The sequence below is a fragment of the Thamnophis elegans genome, chromosome 6 (genome assembly GCF_009769535.1).
Source record: "Thamnophis elegans isolate rThaEle1 chromosome 6, rThaEle1.pri, whole genome shotgun sequence".
NCBI classification, from domain to species: Eukaryota; Metazoa; Chordata; class Lepidosauria; order Squamata; family Colubridae; genus Thamnophis; species Thamnophis elegans.
The window spans coordinates 54,342,586-54,359,488 of NC_045546.1; the positions used below are offsets into that span (position 1 = coordinate 54,342,586).

Consider the following 16,903-nt stretch of genomic DNA (forward strand, 5'->3'; position numbering starts at 1 on the left):
CTCAGAATGAGATTTCTGTGGCCTCCGCGATTAGAGGAGGCTTCTCCCGGCGTGCGCAGCTGCAGCGATCGTTCCTGAGGCGTCCGGCTGCAGCAGAATGCCTTTTGAAAGGCTTGGGCGATTTTTTTCAGCAGCACGGCAGCAGCAAGAGGCTGGAGCTCTTTCGGACAGCGCAGCAGCAACGAGCGGCACTCAAAGAGCCTGAGGCGAACCTTGTAGGCTGGCCACGTGGCTGTAAGCTGCTGAGGCAGCCAAACCAGAGGGAGGCCAAAGCCTCAGAAAGGCAGAAATGCTTAGAGAGCAAGGGCCAGATAGAGAATGATTTGGAAGGAAGCCAATTTAGTAATTTGAAGTTTAGAGGATTTTTAGAGAATTTAAAGGAAAATTAGCAAGGAGAGATAGGGAGACACAGCTAATCGAAGGATTGACTGAGTCTATTTCTGGGGAGGAGCTTCATGGGCGTGGCTTTAATACTTGTAGACCCAGTTGTATTGGATCCTGACTCATATCCATACCTGGATGATGTCTCCACCTACTGGAGAACACACAATGCAAGCCATCATTTTGATTTAAGATGTGATTTCAACCAAACAGTTTTTCCAAAAGAAGCCTTCCAAAAGAAGTCGGTGTCTTGGGACTGTTTTCTTCATCAGGCGATGCAAGGTTATCTTTTTGTCTTTCCTTGGGAAATTTGGAAAATGAGGGCTCATAAATGGTGACAGAACCTTCTATAAAGTCGCCTATTTCATCCTTTTGCCAATTCCTTGGTCTTCTACTGCAGTGTTTTTCAACCACTGTGCCGTGGCACACTAGTGTGCCGTGACATAGTGTAAGGTGTGCCGTGGGAAAATTACTTTATATATAGTCAATATAGGCACAGAGTTAAATTGTTTTAACATTTTCTAATGGTGGTGTGCCTCGTGATTTTTTTCATGAAAAAAGTGTGCCTTTGCACAAAAAAGGTTGAAAAACACTGTTCTACTGCATGGTATCTTTGGGTTGACTAAGGGACCTGCTGAAGGATATCCCTGATGTAAATTTTGAATGGCCTCTGAACATACATACTGTTTTTTAAAGCTAGATATTGTTCCATGCCTTGTGGTTAATTTGTGACAGTTTATTTTGCCTCTTCTTCGCTTCCCTGTTTTTCAACTGCAGCTTGTTCCAAATTGTTTTCTTTTGGCTGATCAAGATGTGTAAGAAGAATGATGGCTCTTTCTTTAATTTCTCAAATTCTCCTTTCAATATGTCTAACCCTTGCCTTTCTCTCCTATTGTTCTGTCTTTCTGTATTTTCGGGCTGAATATTGTCTTCTGCCCATGAGCAGATCTCTTCACTTTGTAATCCTGCAAAAAATGTTATTTAAACTATTTAGGAATATGCATTATTTGTTAGACAAAACAATAGTAACAAAAGAACATCATTCTATCTAGTGTTACAAATTATTTAAATTTGCACCTTCAGTTAAAAAAACGGTTCAAGAAACGTGCCACATTCTGTATTTCTTCTGAAGAACAGACATTATTCACAGTAACAGACAACAATTATAAAATAAAGCATTATACCACTATGTTTTGAATCCTTAAGCAAAAGGTATGTCTTCTGATTTTTACAGTTCAATATTTATAGTCATTTATCGTTTTTACCCATGAATGTCCTGTTTGAAATATTGTCCACTGGTAATTTTTCAGGGAGATGAACTCGTTTCAGGGGCAAGTGTTTTAGCCATGTTAAATCATTCTTCCACCTCCATGTTGGCTTTCAATTCCTAAAAGGTCACAGAAAAAAGCATATATCTATAAGTGCATGTTATCCTTTACGTGTATAAGTGATAAAGTGTCATTAAATCTCCATTAATAGCCTCCCATTTCGTTTTTCTCTGTCTAATAAAGTATCTATCTAATATCCCCCAATATTGTATTAACATAGTTTTAAATTATAATCCAAGATAGGAAAACAGAAATAGATAAGGACTTCATTTTATTTGTTAGATTTATATCTCACTTTTTCTTCAAGACTTCCATATTTCCTCCAATATTTCTTTACAATAGAAACTCCATATTATTTGACTGATAGTCACTAAAGCAAAGTTGCCTATGGTATTGCGAGTGAAAGTGGACTTGAACCTAGAATTCCCTTGAGGTATTCAGCATTTTAATTAATACCAGAGACCCCACGACCTGTTTGGTTCTTCTTTCAGATGTATCACCTTACCACATTCCTCAATGTCTTCAACAATAACAAAGCTTCTAATGTACTGTCTTCACTAGAAAAGTAATTAACAATTCAGGAAGATATTCAGAGATGTATCTGCCTTGAAAATAGGTATGTTGAACTATATAGCCTGGTCAAACATCATCAGCTGACCCCAGGAAATATTTTGTGACATTTTGTCTTACAATAATTCTATATCATTAAATTTGCCCAATTTCAATTCCACAGAAGCCATAGGTTCCGGATTTTGGACTATAAGCCCATTTCAGGTACCTTGGTTCAAAAATGATTGCCCTTCTTCAGTGGGCATTCTTTTGCCCACTGAAAACTTAGACAAACAGGAGAACTTTAATAGGATATAGATATCACTCAGATTACCTTCATAAACAGAGTCTGCAAGACCTTGTCTAAAAGTGCAAAATTATAAAGAGAGAAAAAATGGAACTATTCCTAGCACAATAAGCCCTATGTGGATCTCAGACAAGCCAGGGGAGAGAGAAAGAGTACTTGCAGGGATGTTTAATTTATTTATTTAACATATTTATAAAGCTGCCTGCAGTGGTGGAATTCAAATAATTTAACAATCGGTTCTCTGCCCTAATGAATGGCTGAGTAGGTGTGGTTGAGTGGTCATGTGACTGGGTGGGTGTGGCCAACTCAACGTCACTCACATTAAGGGTGGCTTGCGTCGCATGGCTGCTCCCCTCATCTCCCAAATTTTTATACAAAATGGACTTGCTTGAGAAACTGACTCCATGTCACTTGGTTTAAATCTGATTCAAACTAACCTAATTCACCTCCATGAGTCAAGTATCAAAGCTAATTGTACCAACCATATCCCGTTACTACAATCTATTAAAACTGCAAGTAGTCCTCAACTTATGACCACAATTAGGATCAAAACCTATGTTGCTAAGTGGGGCATTAAATGAGTTGTACCCAATTTTATGATCTCTTTTTTCACAGTTTTTAAGCAAACCCATGATTGTTAAGTGAATCCAATTTCCTACACTAACTTTGCTTGTTGGAATCCAGTAGAAGAGGTAGTAAATGGCAATCATTTGATCCCAGGACACTGCAACCATCATAAATACATGCTGGTTGCGATGTGCCTGAATTTTGAGCACACAACCACAAGGATTCTGCAATGATTATTAGTGCAAAGACCAATCTAAAACTACTTTTTTCAGCACCGCTATATACTAACAGTTGCTAAGCAAATGGTTGTAAGTCAAGGACTATCTGTATTTACATAAAGTACATTCCCAGCCGCTCCACAAGCATATTTTCTGACTCATGTACCTTTTACGTCATAGATCGAAAACCTGTGAAATAGTCTTTATCTTCCCCTGAGGATAACTTTTGCACCTGCCTGTTTATAGTTACTTAATAAAAAACAGATTTTTGTTTTGTTTTGTAGATATGGGAACACCTTGGATATACAGTCAATTTTTATAACTCCCTATTGTCCAATGAGCACATTAACAAAATTAAGGATTTATTAATAAATGCAGTGGATTTCAAGAACTATTTCTAGTTATGAAATATTTATTATTAGCTTGATTAAGAAATAAGTGCTATCAATTGCAAACATACATAGAGTACATTATATAAATTTAGCATTTTTACGTTAGCTTTATTTTCCAAAGATATAATGCCAATTATAAAGATTGCTTCACTGAGCGGCTTCATTTGAGAAATGATTCCATACCATAAATTCATCTGTTTTTTGAATTTACAGTTGACCAAAATATAAAGATTATTGCAAATTTTGCATTTTGTGTTTTGGATTTGATAAATTACTACCTAAAATAATGATGGCAGGGTTCAGCTAATTGTTCTAAGAAAAACATAATAAATGCACTTTTATGCCCCTTCATTTTTTTTCTTGCTTTTGAAATATTACATTTAGCAACAATAAAAAAGATAGTTTTAGTACAAAACTATTATTTTTGCACCTTTAAGTCTTTTCATTCTAAAATAGAAATAATAGCGGATGAAGCTGCAGAAGCTAAGGATGGCGCAAGAAGTGAACAGCAATTTCAACTCCTCCAAATTTCCCATCCCCTACTTATTCTGGTAGCTGCTTTTTCCTTCCCATCTCCAGGGCTGCCCTGCTCATAGTTGAGGAGGATCAGGACCCTTCATTGCGCCTCGTTACTCTTCGCTTCTCCCCGCTATGGTCCGCCGCCGCTGCCAGCACGTCTGCTGCTTGTTTAGCGGGGGTGGCCTTGGCTATAGCAGGCAGCTTTGTTTTGTTTTTTTTACCACTGATCCATCAGGGAATGAAGGCAGAGGAAATGCACAGCTGGGCGCACTTGGCGGCAGAAAGCGCGTGTTTCGTTTGCCGCTGACAGAGCCACAGACTAACTGACCCGATCGAAGCTGAGCCCAATGTAGGGAGATTGTGGGGTTAGTTTGGCCAGGCAAATTACCCCCCCCCCTATAAAAGTGGAACCTGGGCGTGGCACTGCAATGTAGAAACGGGCAAAAAAACCGGAAAAAGCAGGGAGAAGAGAGGGCCGCTCCGTTGCCCATTTTGCCATTGCAGCACCGCGCTGCGGAGCATGCCCCACCCACCACCACCCAGATGCCTTTGCCTACCTGATTTCCAGCTCCATCGCATTTCTCAATCATGTTTGTCGCCATCGTATGCAAGGAAACTAAAGTTTGTGAGACTAAAAAAAAAGTTTACTCAGTCAATTCCAACTTTGCAAGACCTTTTTTTTTTTTTTTCAAAAAGTTGGAATTGATTCTTTCTTTTTAATCTCACAAACTTTTGTTTTCTGGCAGATGCGGGCCAGGAGGGAGGGTGCAGAAACGACGGCAGCTCTGGGAACACCTGCAGGGGAGGGGGAGGGGGAAGAGTGCTGGGCTGGGGCTGGGCCTGTGGAGGGAGGGTGGGAGCGATGCCCCCTTGCCCTGCCCACCTGCAGACTGCCACACACGAAGAGGCTGTCCAGAAAACTGCGGAGCGCCAGCAGCAGTTTGTGGATCATGACGCGGTATGGGAACCAGGACTAAGCCCCTCTTCACAGGAGCCCCAACAACACCTCCAGCCTTCTTAGGGCAGAACTGGCTCTGAGTGCTAGATTGGTCCTCTGAAAAGCCCGTTGTCAGCCAAGGACCCCTAGCTGAGGTTTCACTCACTGCCTGCTGAGGCGCCTGGACTCCCAGTGAAGGATGGGGTCTTTCAGGCACTTAGTTTGGCTGCCATTTTAGTAGCTCCAGCCCCTCCAAAATGGCCTCAGAGAAGGCCAGGCAAGGAGTGCCGGGGAGGGGTGGCCACATGTTGATTCAGCCGGTTCGCTGAACTACACACAGAGTTAACAACTGGTTCAGCGAACCGGCTGAATCCTACCTATGGCTGCCTGTCTCATGCATATGACTGGGCAACACACAAAATTCAGTCAAAGCCATTATAAGCCATTATAAAAACAAAAATATTATAAATATGCTCAAAGCCTCTGGAAACTTCATTCAAAATTCTACATATAATATAGCCATTTCCAGTTTCCTATTTCTGTAGGATCAGTAAGCTCACTAACAAAACCATATTTTAAGGGCTTTCCAGAAGTGAATAGAGTTAGAACTGCCAGCTGCCCACCCCCTCAAAAAGATGGCAGGCATGCAAGAACCCTCCCTGAATTTCTACATTGGACTATGCAAGTGGATCAGGAATAGCTTTGTTTGGAGAACTGCTTTGACTTTTTTATGGTTTGCCTTGTCTTGACATGTCTAGGCCAAGTGGTGAATTAGCCATGGTGAACTAGCCATTATTTCCTCAGCAAATCATATTTGCACCATGCACCAGTATAAAATATTGATAAATTGTTCCATGTCTTAACTCTTTCTTATTAAAATATTTTCTTAACTAATCCAAGGATTTCCTACTAATACAATAAGAAAATTTAAAATTGCATCTGTGGAAAGTTATCACCCAGCCCTTTCCCAGAAAAATGAAATATCCTAGGAAATATTGAAATGGCAGAATATTACATTTCCCTGAATGTGAAAAGGAAGAAACATGCCCCCACCCACTTTGTCAATGGGCCATTAAGCTGGCCAAGCTAGTCCCTTTACATAATAAAGAGTTGTCTCCTTCAGCTCCAGGGGGATGGAATTAAGGCATGATAATATTGGCCCTTTACCCAACTCCCCACATGGCATCTGAGAACTCAACCAAACCTGGATTCAAAACACAGCCAAGGAAGTTGCCCCTGCATGGCCCCATGGGAGTCTGACAACCAATCAGAATACAAGCTCAAGATCAAAGGCCAGAGAGGGCATAAAACCAGGGACTTACAGCATCTCAGTCCCGCCTTCTCTTTTCTCCACCAACATTGAAGCATGTGATCACTTTTTCTGTTCAGGACTCAAGCCATGTGGTCCTGTCCACCATTAAAACCATCTTTCCAAGCAGCCTCCATGCCTCCAGTGTCTTTTTCCCCACTTGGAGCCGAACCCAGAAGGACATTTCTTTCAACACATCCTTTAGCTTCCAGGTTTAAGAAAAAAAAACCTTATCAGTCAGAAATTTATGTTAAAAACATAGTTATAAATATAAATTTCTTATGAAAGAATTAGTTATGTTTATAAAGTTATAAATTTATAATAGTTATAAATAGTCTGCAACACCCCCCCTCCAAAAATCTTACAATAAGATGCATGTTACAAGAAGGCAATTATCAGCAGAAACAAAACTTACAATTGATCAGGTTAAAAACGATAAAAAAAATTGTTCAGCTGTTCCATACCTCATGGAAGGTCATTGGACTTCCCTTAAACTCATGCTTCCAAAGAGTTGTGGCTCTTAGACTGGTATTTACTTGTATTGCTTTGCTGACTTTAATAGCTATGAAAAGCCAAAAAATAAATAAATAAACATGACACATTCATGACTGACATTAGTGATAGGCAAGTTATATCTTACTTACAAATTTTAAGTGATGTAATTATGCTATCATATCACTTTTTGCATTTTTTTGGTTAGTAATGCAAATATCCAGTTTGATTTGGTGAATAAGGCCAGCTGATCTTAGAAGAAGTGGAAATGTCTCTGCTTGCCAAGCTGATGCAGGGCTGCTAACCCTCCTTTTTTTTTTTTTTGCATGCATTGGATGCGGATGTCATGCTGTTTCCAGTGCTCTTTCTAGTGCTGTTTTCAAAATGGTGATTAAAGTGATTGTGGCAACATCCTCAGAGTTTATGATTTAACTTTCCCCCTAGAAGAGTCTTTCAAAGCTGCTTGCTTGCTTGCTATTTTAGAAAGTGATGCTCCTCCGAGTTCGGAGCCCATGACAAAATATGTGCCCCCAATTCTCTCTCCCCCCCCCGTTTCAAATTCTCCTAGGATGAATCCTTGTTAGTTCCTTTTTGCAACCAAAGTTAATGTCCAGAGCATCAGAGAATAATTTTCTTTCTGGCTTGCCAATTCTTGTATTACAAATTAGTCAATTCCACACATAGCAAAAATACTAAATATTTATTTAATACAGATGGAAAATGCCCAACATGTTAGTGTTTTATTTTCAGTAGCCTTGATAAAGAGTGGTTAAAGTATGCTAATTACATGTTTGGAAGAGAATAACAGTTTCAATTGATTACATTAGTAGAGAAAGCATTTTTAATTTTTAAAAAATGCAGTGGATATATTAAGGCGTTCCTTTCTCCAGCTCTCCAAATTCCTTTAAGGTTAATTTAAGCTTTCCTTTGTTAATGGAAAGATGGCCGTGGAATCCATCACAGTGACATGTCTAAACAAACTAGTTGCAGTCACACGTAAATGATTTCACTGCTTGTTGGTTTTCATGAAGCAACCTCAAGAAGGTTCCAGAGAAGAACAGTTGGCAAGACTAGATTAAAGAAGTTTCAATGGTGTTTTTTTCTAGCCGGTGGTCCACCAAGTAACAGCAGCAGCCTGTGAGAAAGTTGTCTATATTCCCTGTTGTGTTTCTCTTCCATTTTATTGCTATGCATGTCCATGTAATGAAATAGATGATGTGCTCAATTTGGAAAAGGTTTAAATGTATGAATATTGGCTGTTTTCAGTTAACACGATAAATAAGAATTATTACATAATTGTAACTTCTGTATAATATCAGGCCCATACAAGTTCCCTTTCTAGCTTTGGGTGCTCCACTCTGATCTGTTTGGCTACATTTCCCTATTAAATTAGACCTTCTGAAACAATCAACAATGGTTTCAAACTTTGCTTAGCAAATAATGATACATCACAATTCCCCCCACTGTCTTTTATTACTGTTGTTTATAGTTTGCTTATGTCCAAAATTGTTTTATTGATAACATCAATAGGTTTGACCACCAAAAATATAGATAAAAGAGAAGATGATGTCATGTTTCCCTGAGGAGTGAATATGGACAGGAATGGTCAAGAAGATCAGTACCTTATTTATTGGATGCCTTTTGCTCTTAGTATTCTTTCAAGAGGACAGTTGTTTCATAGTGTAAGTTAACAACCCTTTGTCTTAATAGGCAACTTTCACTAAGAGTGAGCTGAGCAGCCATATAAATTTTCATAAAGAAATAGGACCATAGTCCTGTGATGGCAAACCTACGGCATGCATGTCAGAGGTGGAACTCAGAGCCCCTCTGTGGGCATGTGCACCATCACCAGATGCTCTTCTGGTTTCTGGCATGTGCGTGCCCGCTGGCCAGCTGGTCTTCACCTGCCTGAGCGCCAGAAACCTGAAGACAATCGCACCAATAACCCAAAGACTAGGTGGCCTGCGTGCACATGCTCACCAGCCAGCTGGTGTTCAGGTTTCTGGCGCTCAGGCAGTTTTCAGTTTGGGCACTCATTGCCGAAAAGGTTCACCATCACTGCCATAAGGAAAGCAAAATCAATGCCATAGTGACTGTGATCAGCTATGTAAATCAGTCAAGTTTTGCTGCCTGTCTGGATGTCTCTGTAGCACCCAGTTTATCTATTTATTTATTTTACAGGGAAACAAATATAAGGGAACGCTGAATCAACCTTGATCACTGTCACCGGAACGGGCAAAAAATGGTGTGCAAAGAGGAGGTACTAGGCAATGGCAATCCCTGCAGCCTGAAACAGCTAATGGTCGGGAAGACAATCCAACCGACAATCAGCTGCTTGTGCTAATCAGGCTGTGCTGAAACTGAAATAGGCTGTTTGCTGCAAAGAGGCCAATTTCTGGGCAGCAGAGGCAAAAAAAAATATTGTGCAGATCAGACTGTGCTGAAAGTGAAACTGAAAGAGACTGTTTGCTGTTTGCTGCAAGGAGGCAAATTGCTGGGAGGCAGAGGCAGATTTTTGTTCTTGTTTTTCTTTTTTTCGTCCCCAAAAGCTAGGTGCGTCTTATACTTTGGAGTGTCTTATATTCCAAAAAATACTGCTTCATGATGCTTTACAAACCCCTCTAAGCAGTTTACAGGGTCACCATGTTGCCCCCAACAATCTGGGTCCCCATTTTATTGACCCAAGAAGGATGGAAGACTGAGTCAACCTTGAGCCCTATCAGGATTGAACTTCTGGCTACCAGCAGAGTTAGCCTGCGATCCTGCATTTAACCACTGCACTGCCAGGGCTCAGTAATTAGAATGCAATTCAAGCTTTGTTTTCATTGCCTGAATTACTTCATGTATTTTTGCTCTATATTCATCCCAAAAAGCTCTTGAAGATTTAGCTACTCCTGAAAATCTTCTTTCAGATCTATCAGTTCTCTTATGTGTAACCATTGTTCCAAAATAGAATTAACATTAAAAAATTAAAAGTTTATAATATTAATTCCAATTAGTCTAGTAAATATTATGTTGCTGTTACAGCAATGTTAAAATATTATAGTCTAGCTCCCTCATGTGGTCAAACAGCCCCAGTGAATATAAGCTGCAACGAAATATTCTCAAGGAAATTTTATTTAGAGGTAGAAATTGATAAGCATGAGTCATAAAACATCTCTTCCAAACTTCCTTTAATATTTATGGTTATAAAAATGTTCAAAAAGTTCACAAAACATAGCTTTTGTGATGCTTATTACAAAATTATAGAAACTACTAATATATTCTAGTTCTAATACTATCTAATATCTACTAATATATCCAAGTTCTAATACTAATATCTAAAATTGCCTAGTTCTAATACTATCCACTATCTACAATCTACTAAATCCTACTTCTAATACTATCTAATATTTAGTATCTCATACAGTATATCCTAATTCTAATATTAATATCTATTATCTAATATCGCTTAGTTCTAATACTATCTAATAGCTACTATCTAATATCTCCTAGTTCTAATAATAACATCTGCTATCTAATATCTCCTAGTTCTGATACTATCCATTGTCTGATATCTACTAGTTCTATGGGTTTGACTGGAATCACACAATGCAAGCCATGATTTGTGCATCAAGCCTCCTCATAGGGTTTTTTTACTCGACAAAGGGTTTTTTTTTCATTACCCGCCATGCTTAAATTAGAGTTTGGATCACTGCTACTTAAGATGCGGTTTGGACCAAACAGTTTTTCCAAAAGAAGCCTTTTCTTTTCCGGCAATATCTTGGGACAGTTTTCTTCAGTGGGAGTTGAAGGGGTGTCTTTTTGTTTTTCCTTGGGAAATTTGGCAAATGAGGGCTCATAATTGTTGACTGAATCTCCTATAAAGTCAGCTATTTCACTCTGTTGCCTGTTACATGGTCTTCTACTGCATGTTATCCTTGGACCCGTTGAAGGATATCCCTGATGTAAATTTTGAATGGCCTCTGAAAATACATACTGTTTTTTAGAGGTAGATGGTGTTCTATGCCTTTCTATTCCTGGAGTTAATATGTCACAAACAGCTTCTTTTGCCTCTTTATCTTCTTTGTTTTCCTGTTTTTCCACTGGTTCGGTCTTCAATTCCTTAGCCTCTGCTTTAAGTAGATCCAGCCCTTGCCTTTCTCTCCTGTTCTTGTATCTTTCTATATTTTCATACTGGATATTTTTTTCTACCCAGATATCTTCACTTTGTAATCCTGCAAAAAATGTCATTTCAACAGAAACTATTTAGAAACATTATTATTTGTTAAAGAAAACAACAGTTACAAAAGTACATTGCAAGTAGTCCTTGACGTACGACCACAATTGAGCCCAAAATGTATGTTATTAAGTGAAACATTTGTTAAGTGAATTTTGCCCCATTTTGTGATTTTTCTCATCACTGTTGTTAAGTGAATAATAACACGGTTGTTAAGTGAATCTGTCTTCCACATTGACTTAGCTTGTCAGAAGGTTGCATAAAAGGATTGTAGGACCCCAGGATCCTGTAATGGTCATAAATATGACCCAATTGACAAGCATATGAATTTTTATGATGTCACCATGGAGATGCTGCACTGGTCATAAGTATGAAAAATAGTCGCCGTTGTGACTTTGAACAGTCACTAAATGAACTGTTGTAAGTCAAGGACTACCTGTATTCTATCTAGTGTTACAAATTATTTAAATTTGCACCTTCAGTTAAAAAAAACAGTCCAAGAAACATGCCACATTCTGTATTTCTTCTGAAGAACAGACATTATTCACAGTAGCACATAGCAGTTATAAAGTAAAGCTTTATACCACTATGTTTTGAGTCCTTAAGCAAAAGGTATGTCTTGTGATGTTTGCAGTTCAATATTTATAGTCATTTATGGTTGTTACCCATGAACGTCCTGTTTGAAATTCTGTCCACTGGTAATTTTTCAGAGAGATGAATTCCTGTTTCTGGAGCAAGTGTTTTAGCCATTGTAACTAATTCTTTCACCTCCATGTTGGTTTTCAATTCCTAAAAGGTCACAGGAAAAAGCATATATCTGTAAGTGGATGTTATCCTTTACATGTATAAGTGATAAAGTGTCGTTAAATCTCCATTAATAGCCTCCCTCCCATTTCGTTTTTCTCTGTCTAATAAAGTAACTATCTAAAGTCTCCCAATATTGTATTAACATAGTTTTAAATTATAATCCAAGAGAGGAAAACAGAAATAAATAAATAACTTTATTTTATTTATTTGTTAGATTTATATCTCACTTTTTCTTCAAGACTTCCATATTTCCTCCAATATTTCTTTACAATAGAAACTCCATATTATTTGACTGATAGTCACTAAAGCAAAATTGCCAATGGTATTGCAAGTGAAAGTGGACTTGAACCTAGAATTCCCTTGAGGTATTCAGCATTTTAGTTAATACCAGAGAATCCACGACCTGTTTGGTTCTTGTTTCAGATGTATCACCTTACCACATTCCTCAATGTCTTCAACAATAACAAAGCTTCTAATGTACTGTCTTCACTAGAAAAGTAATTAACAATTCAGGAAGATATTCAGAGATGTATCTGCCTTGAAAATAGGCATGTTGAATTATATAGCCTGGTCAAACATCATCAGCTGACCCCAGGAAATATTTTGTGACATTTTGTCTTACAATAATTCTATGTCATTATATTTGCCCAATTTCAATTCCACAGAAGCCATAGGTTCCGGATTTTGGACTATAAGCCCATTTCAGGTACCTTGGTTCAAAAATTGATTGCCCAAGGATGCACTCTTTTGCCCACTGAAAACTTACACAAACAGGAGAACTTTAATAGGATATAGATATCACTCTGATTACCTTCATAAACAGAGTCCACAAGACCTTGTCCAAAAGAAGCACAAAGTTATAAAGAAAGGAAAAGAGGAACCATTCCTGGGAAGACGTGGTAATGGGAAGTATTTTAGAATACTGGAATTATTGGCTTAAAAATTTGTTCTGCTTGTACAATTGAACTATTATTAAAATTACAATTGAAAGATTAAAATAAGATTGATTAGGTGGCAACACTGAAATTTAAGCTGAGAATGCCACCTGCTGACAAAACGAAAATATACAAGTCTGGGAATACTTACATGAAGGATTGTGAAAATATTTAATGGGTTATATCTACTACCACATAACTACTGGAGACTCAAATATGAGAACAAGGAAGTTGTTTAATTAAAGTGACCCCTGAATGTTATCTTAGGAGATTGAATCTGTAAAGGGGACGTAAAGTGGCACCTGTTAACTCCTGGGGGTATTTAAACAGAACTGATGGAATACCTATGTGATATAAAGAACTGTGATTAGTGTACTTCTTGAAGGGCAACTTTAGGTCTGAATAAATAGTTCTTGGACTACTGGACAAAAGTTGGATTTTTAGAAAGAAAATAAGATGCTTAACAAGGAAGAAATGAATGGAACTTTGAAGGAGATGGCGTTGATTTTCCAAAGCACAAAGGATATCATGGAGAAAGGATTAAAGATTACAGAAAAAATGGAAAATACTATATAAGGGATGATGAGTAAGGATCAAGATGCTCAGAAAAGGGAGGAACTAAAAGAAGAAATGGAGGAAAAGATTGAACTGAAGAACCAGCAAACAAGAAGAAGATAAGGAAGAGATAATAATAACAAAAATATCAGTGATTGATGGATTAAACCAGCAGGAAAAATATCTTAAGAGAGTTGAAAAGAGAATTGGAGATACAGGAAGATATCTTTGAAAGGGAGAGAGAGGTTTGGGCAGATATTGTGGAAGCTAGGCAGTGCAAAACGGTAGTGATGGGAGAAACATTTGCACTGAATAGTCAAGGAGTTAACTGCAGATAGAGATAAAGATCCAAGAAAGGAATATGGGAGGAAAGTTAAAAAAAAAAAAGCGTAGCAACCAAAGTTGGAAGTGGGCAAGAGACAATGGATGGGAAGTTTTGCATCTTGGAGCGAAGGGAAGGGACGCGACAAGCGGGTATGCAACAGCAACCTTTATTGAGAACAGAGTGACTACGATTCAACGTGGCGTGGTTCGCGCCAAACATTTATACCCCCGGGTTTGAACGAGGAGCCAATGGGGCGTCGATTAGCTCGACCAATCGCGGCGAGGATTGAACCGGCTCCGCCCGGGAACCAATCAGAAGGGGAGTCCTTTATCCCCGCGCTTGTATTTCCCGCGCTAGTATTCAACACCCCTCCCCCCCTAGTCAAAGAGTTCCCTTAGGAGGGCAAACATAGTCTTGTAAGTAGGTGGGACGGCGACGTTCTCGTCTGGACCTTCGTAGCTCCCCGGCGGTTGTCGTCGGGGGAGGGGCCGCCGGCGGAGGTGTGTCTGTGGCGGGGCGGTGAATCTGCGACGCGGCCTCGTGAGATGGCGCTGGCCCCGGGCCCCGTGCCCAATGTCCATTTGTCCGGGGTGGCGTCTCCGTGGCAACAGGAGTGTCCGACAGCGGCCCCGCGCAGTCTGGTTGGGGTGTGGGTTCAGAGTCTCGATAAGGGCTTCGAGGAAGGGAGTAGCCGGGTGAGGCGCGTCTGTCCGGAAAACTCGTATCGGCTGGACCCCCGTTCCCCGGGTGGAGGCGGTCCGTTGGGGGGGAGGTCATCGAGGGTGGCTCGTGTTGAGAGTGGGTGTCTGAGAGGCTCGGGCCGTCTGTTTCCGTGGGGAGGCGTCGCCTTAATTGGTCCACGTGGCGCCTCCATTGTGTTCCGTCGGCCAGACCGACCCTGAAGGAACAGGGGCCGGTCAGAGCTGTGATGGTTGCGGGAACCCACCGTGGATCCCCAGAAAAGGAGCGGGCCCATACAGGATCCCCTAACTTAAACGCGTGGGAAGGGAGGGCCCCCAGGTTGCTCGGCAGATCCCCTGCGTAAAGTGGATGGAGCCTGTCTAGGGAGGTTCGCAATCTCCTACCCATCAAGAGCTCCGCGGGACTTTTATTAGTCGTTGGGCAGGGTATGGAGTGCTGGCTCAAGAGGTAAGCTGCCACTCTTTCTTGCCAGTCGCCCTGGTCCATGCGGCCCAAGGCTTCTTTGGCTGAGCGAACTGCGCGCTCCGCCCGGCCGTTACTAGCTGGGTGATACGGGGCTGTGGCTGCGTGTCTGATTCCTTGTTCGGCCAGGAATTCTTGGAACGTGGTGGCGGTAAACTGGGGCCCATTATCTGAGACTATCACATCCGGTAACCCATGGGTGGCGAACATCTTACGAAGGGCCCTCACTGTACTCTCTGCTGTGGTGGAGGTCATGATTACCAGCTCCACCCACTTGGAGTAAGCATCGACTACTATCATGAAGTTTCGGCCGTGGAAGGGGCCGGCGAAGTCAATGTGTAAACGGGACCATGGGCCTCTAGGAATTTCCCACTCCCGGGGGGCGGCTGTGGGGGGATTCGGCCTAGAGTTTTGGCAGATCCTGCAGCGGCCTACGTAGTCTGCAATTTCCGAATCTAGCAAGGGCCACCACACATAGCTACGGGCTAAGGCTTTCATTCGAGCTATGCCTGGGTGGTTTTTGTGGAGTGCGGGCAGGACTCGTGCCCGCAGGGCTGTGGGGATCACTACCCTGTCCCCCCAGACAAGACAGCCCCCGTGTAGGGCGAGTTCTGCTTGTCGTGCTTTAAATGGTCGGAATCCTTCCGCTACCTTTTCCGTGGGCCAACCCCTCAAGACCCATGAAGCTACTTGGGATAGGACGGGGTCGGCCTTTGTGCAAGCTGCGACGTCCGCGGCAGAGACGGGGAGGTCGGATTCGGCGATGGACAAAATAGAGAGAGCGGGCACGTGGGCTGTGTCCGTCTCTGGCAAGGGGCAACGGCTCAGGGCGTCTGCGTGCCCTAGCTGCTTACCCGGACGGTATAACAGCGTATACGAATACGCTGTTAGGAACTCCGTCCAGCGTGTCATGCGGGGAGACAAAATGGGGGGGGGTTGGCTTGTCGCCTGCCAGTAGCCCCAGGAGTGGCTTGTGATCCGTGACAAGGGTGAAATTCCTACCATAGAGGTAGTCATGGAACCGCTTAATGCCGGACACTGCAGCCAGGGCTTCTTTATCGATTTGGCTGTAGTTCCGCTCCGTGGAGGAGAGTGTCCGGGAATAGAATGCTATGGGGGCCTCTGAGCCGTTCGGGAGGGCATGGCCCAGGACCGCCCCGATGCCATAGGGAGAGGCGTCGCAAGTCAGAACTAGGGGCATCCTGTCGCTATATTGAATTAGGACTGCCGACGAGGTCAAAGTGTCTTTTATAGCCGCGAACGCGTGCGCTTCACGGCTACCCCATTTCCAGGCCGCTGACCGGTCAAGCAGTCGGTGTAGCGGCTCGGCTAGCGACGCCTTGTGGGGAATAAACGGGGCGTAGAAATTTAAAAGCCCCAGGAACGCCTGCAATTCCGCCCTAGAGGTGGGTGCAGGTGCGTTTTTGATGGCGGCAACTTTGGAAGGAGTGGGGTGGATGCCTTGGGCATCGATGAGGAAACCCAAGAATTCTACTTTGGGAACAGCAATTTCGCATTTGCTGCGCTTTAGTTTCAGTCCTGCCTCCCTAAAACGTGTGAGGACCTCCCGCAGTATTTTTAGGAGTTCCGAGTGGCAGGGGGCTGCGACCAGGACGTCGTCGAAGTAGGGAACGACGCCTGGGAGCCCGTGGAGCAACCGCTCCATGAGGCTCTGAAAAATCCCCGGGGCAACCGAAACGCCGAATTGGAGGCGGCGGCAACGGAAGGCCCCGCGGTGGGTGACGATGGTCTGGGCTGTAGCCGCATCGTCGTCTACGGGAAGCTGCTGGTAGGCCTGTGCCATATCTAGCTTGGCGAAAATGCGGCCTTGCCCTAAGGAGTGGAGTAGGTGTTGCACTACGGGGACCGGATATGGATTTGCCTGCAGGGCCAAATTGA

At 42.0% G+C, this 16,903-nt stretch overlaps 1 protein-coding gene across 1 annotated transcript; it reads right to left on the reverse strand.

Annotated features, from left to right (window-relative positions):
• Nucleotides 1–10,455: 10,455 nt before the first annotated feature.
• On the reverse strand, nucleotides 10,456–12,697 carry LOC116510718 (lebercilin-like protein). The gene is made up of 4 exons (XM_032220368.1): nucleotides 12,648–12,697; nucleotides 12,463–12,514; nucleotides 11,884–12,007; nucleotides 10,456–11,216 (listed from the first exon to the last, which is right to left on the reverse strand). Exons 1-4 carry the CDS (start codon nucleotides 12,695–12,697, stop codon nucleotides 10,612–10,614), a joined length of 831 nt encoding a protein of 276 aa, XP_032076259.1. The 3' UTR covers nucleotides 10,456–10,611.
• Between the last annotated feature and the right edge of the window lie 4,206 nt (nucleotides 12,698–16,903).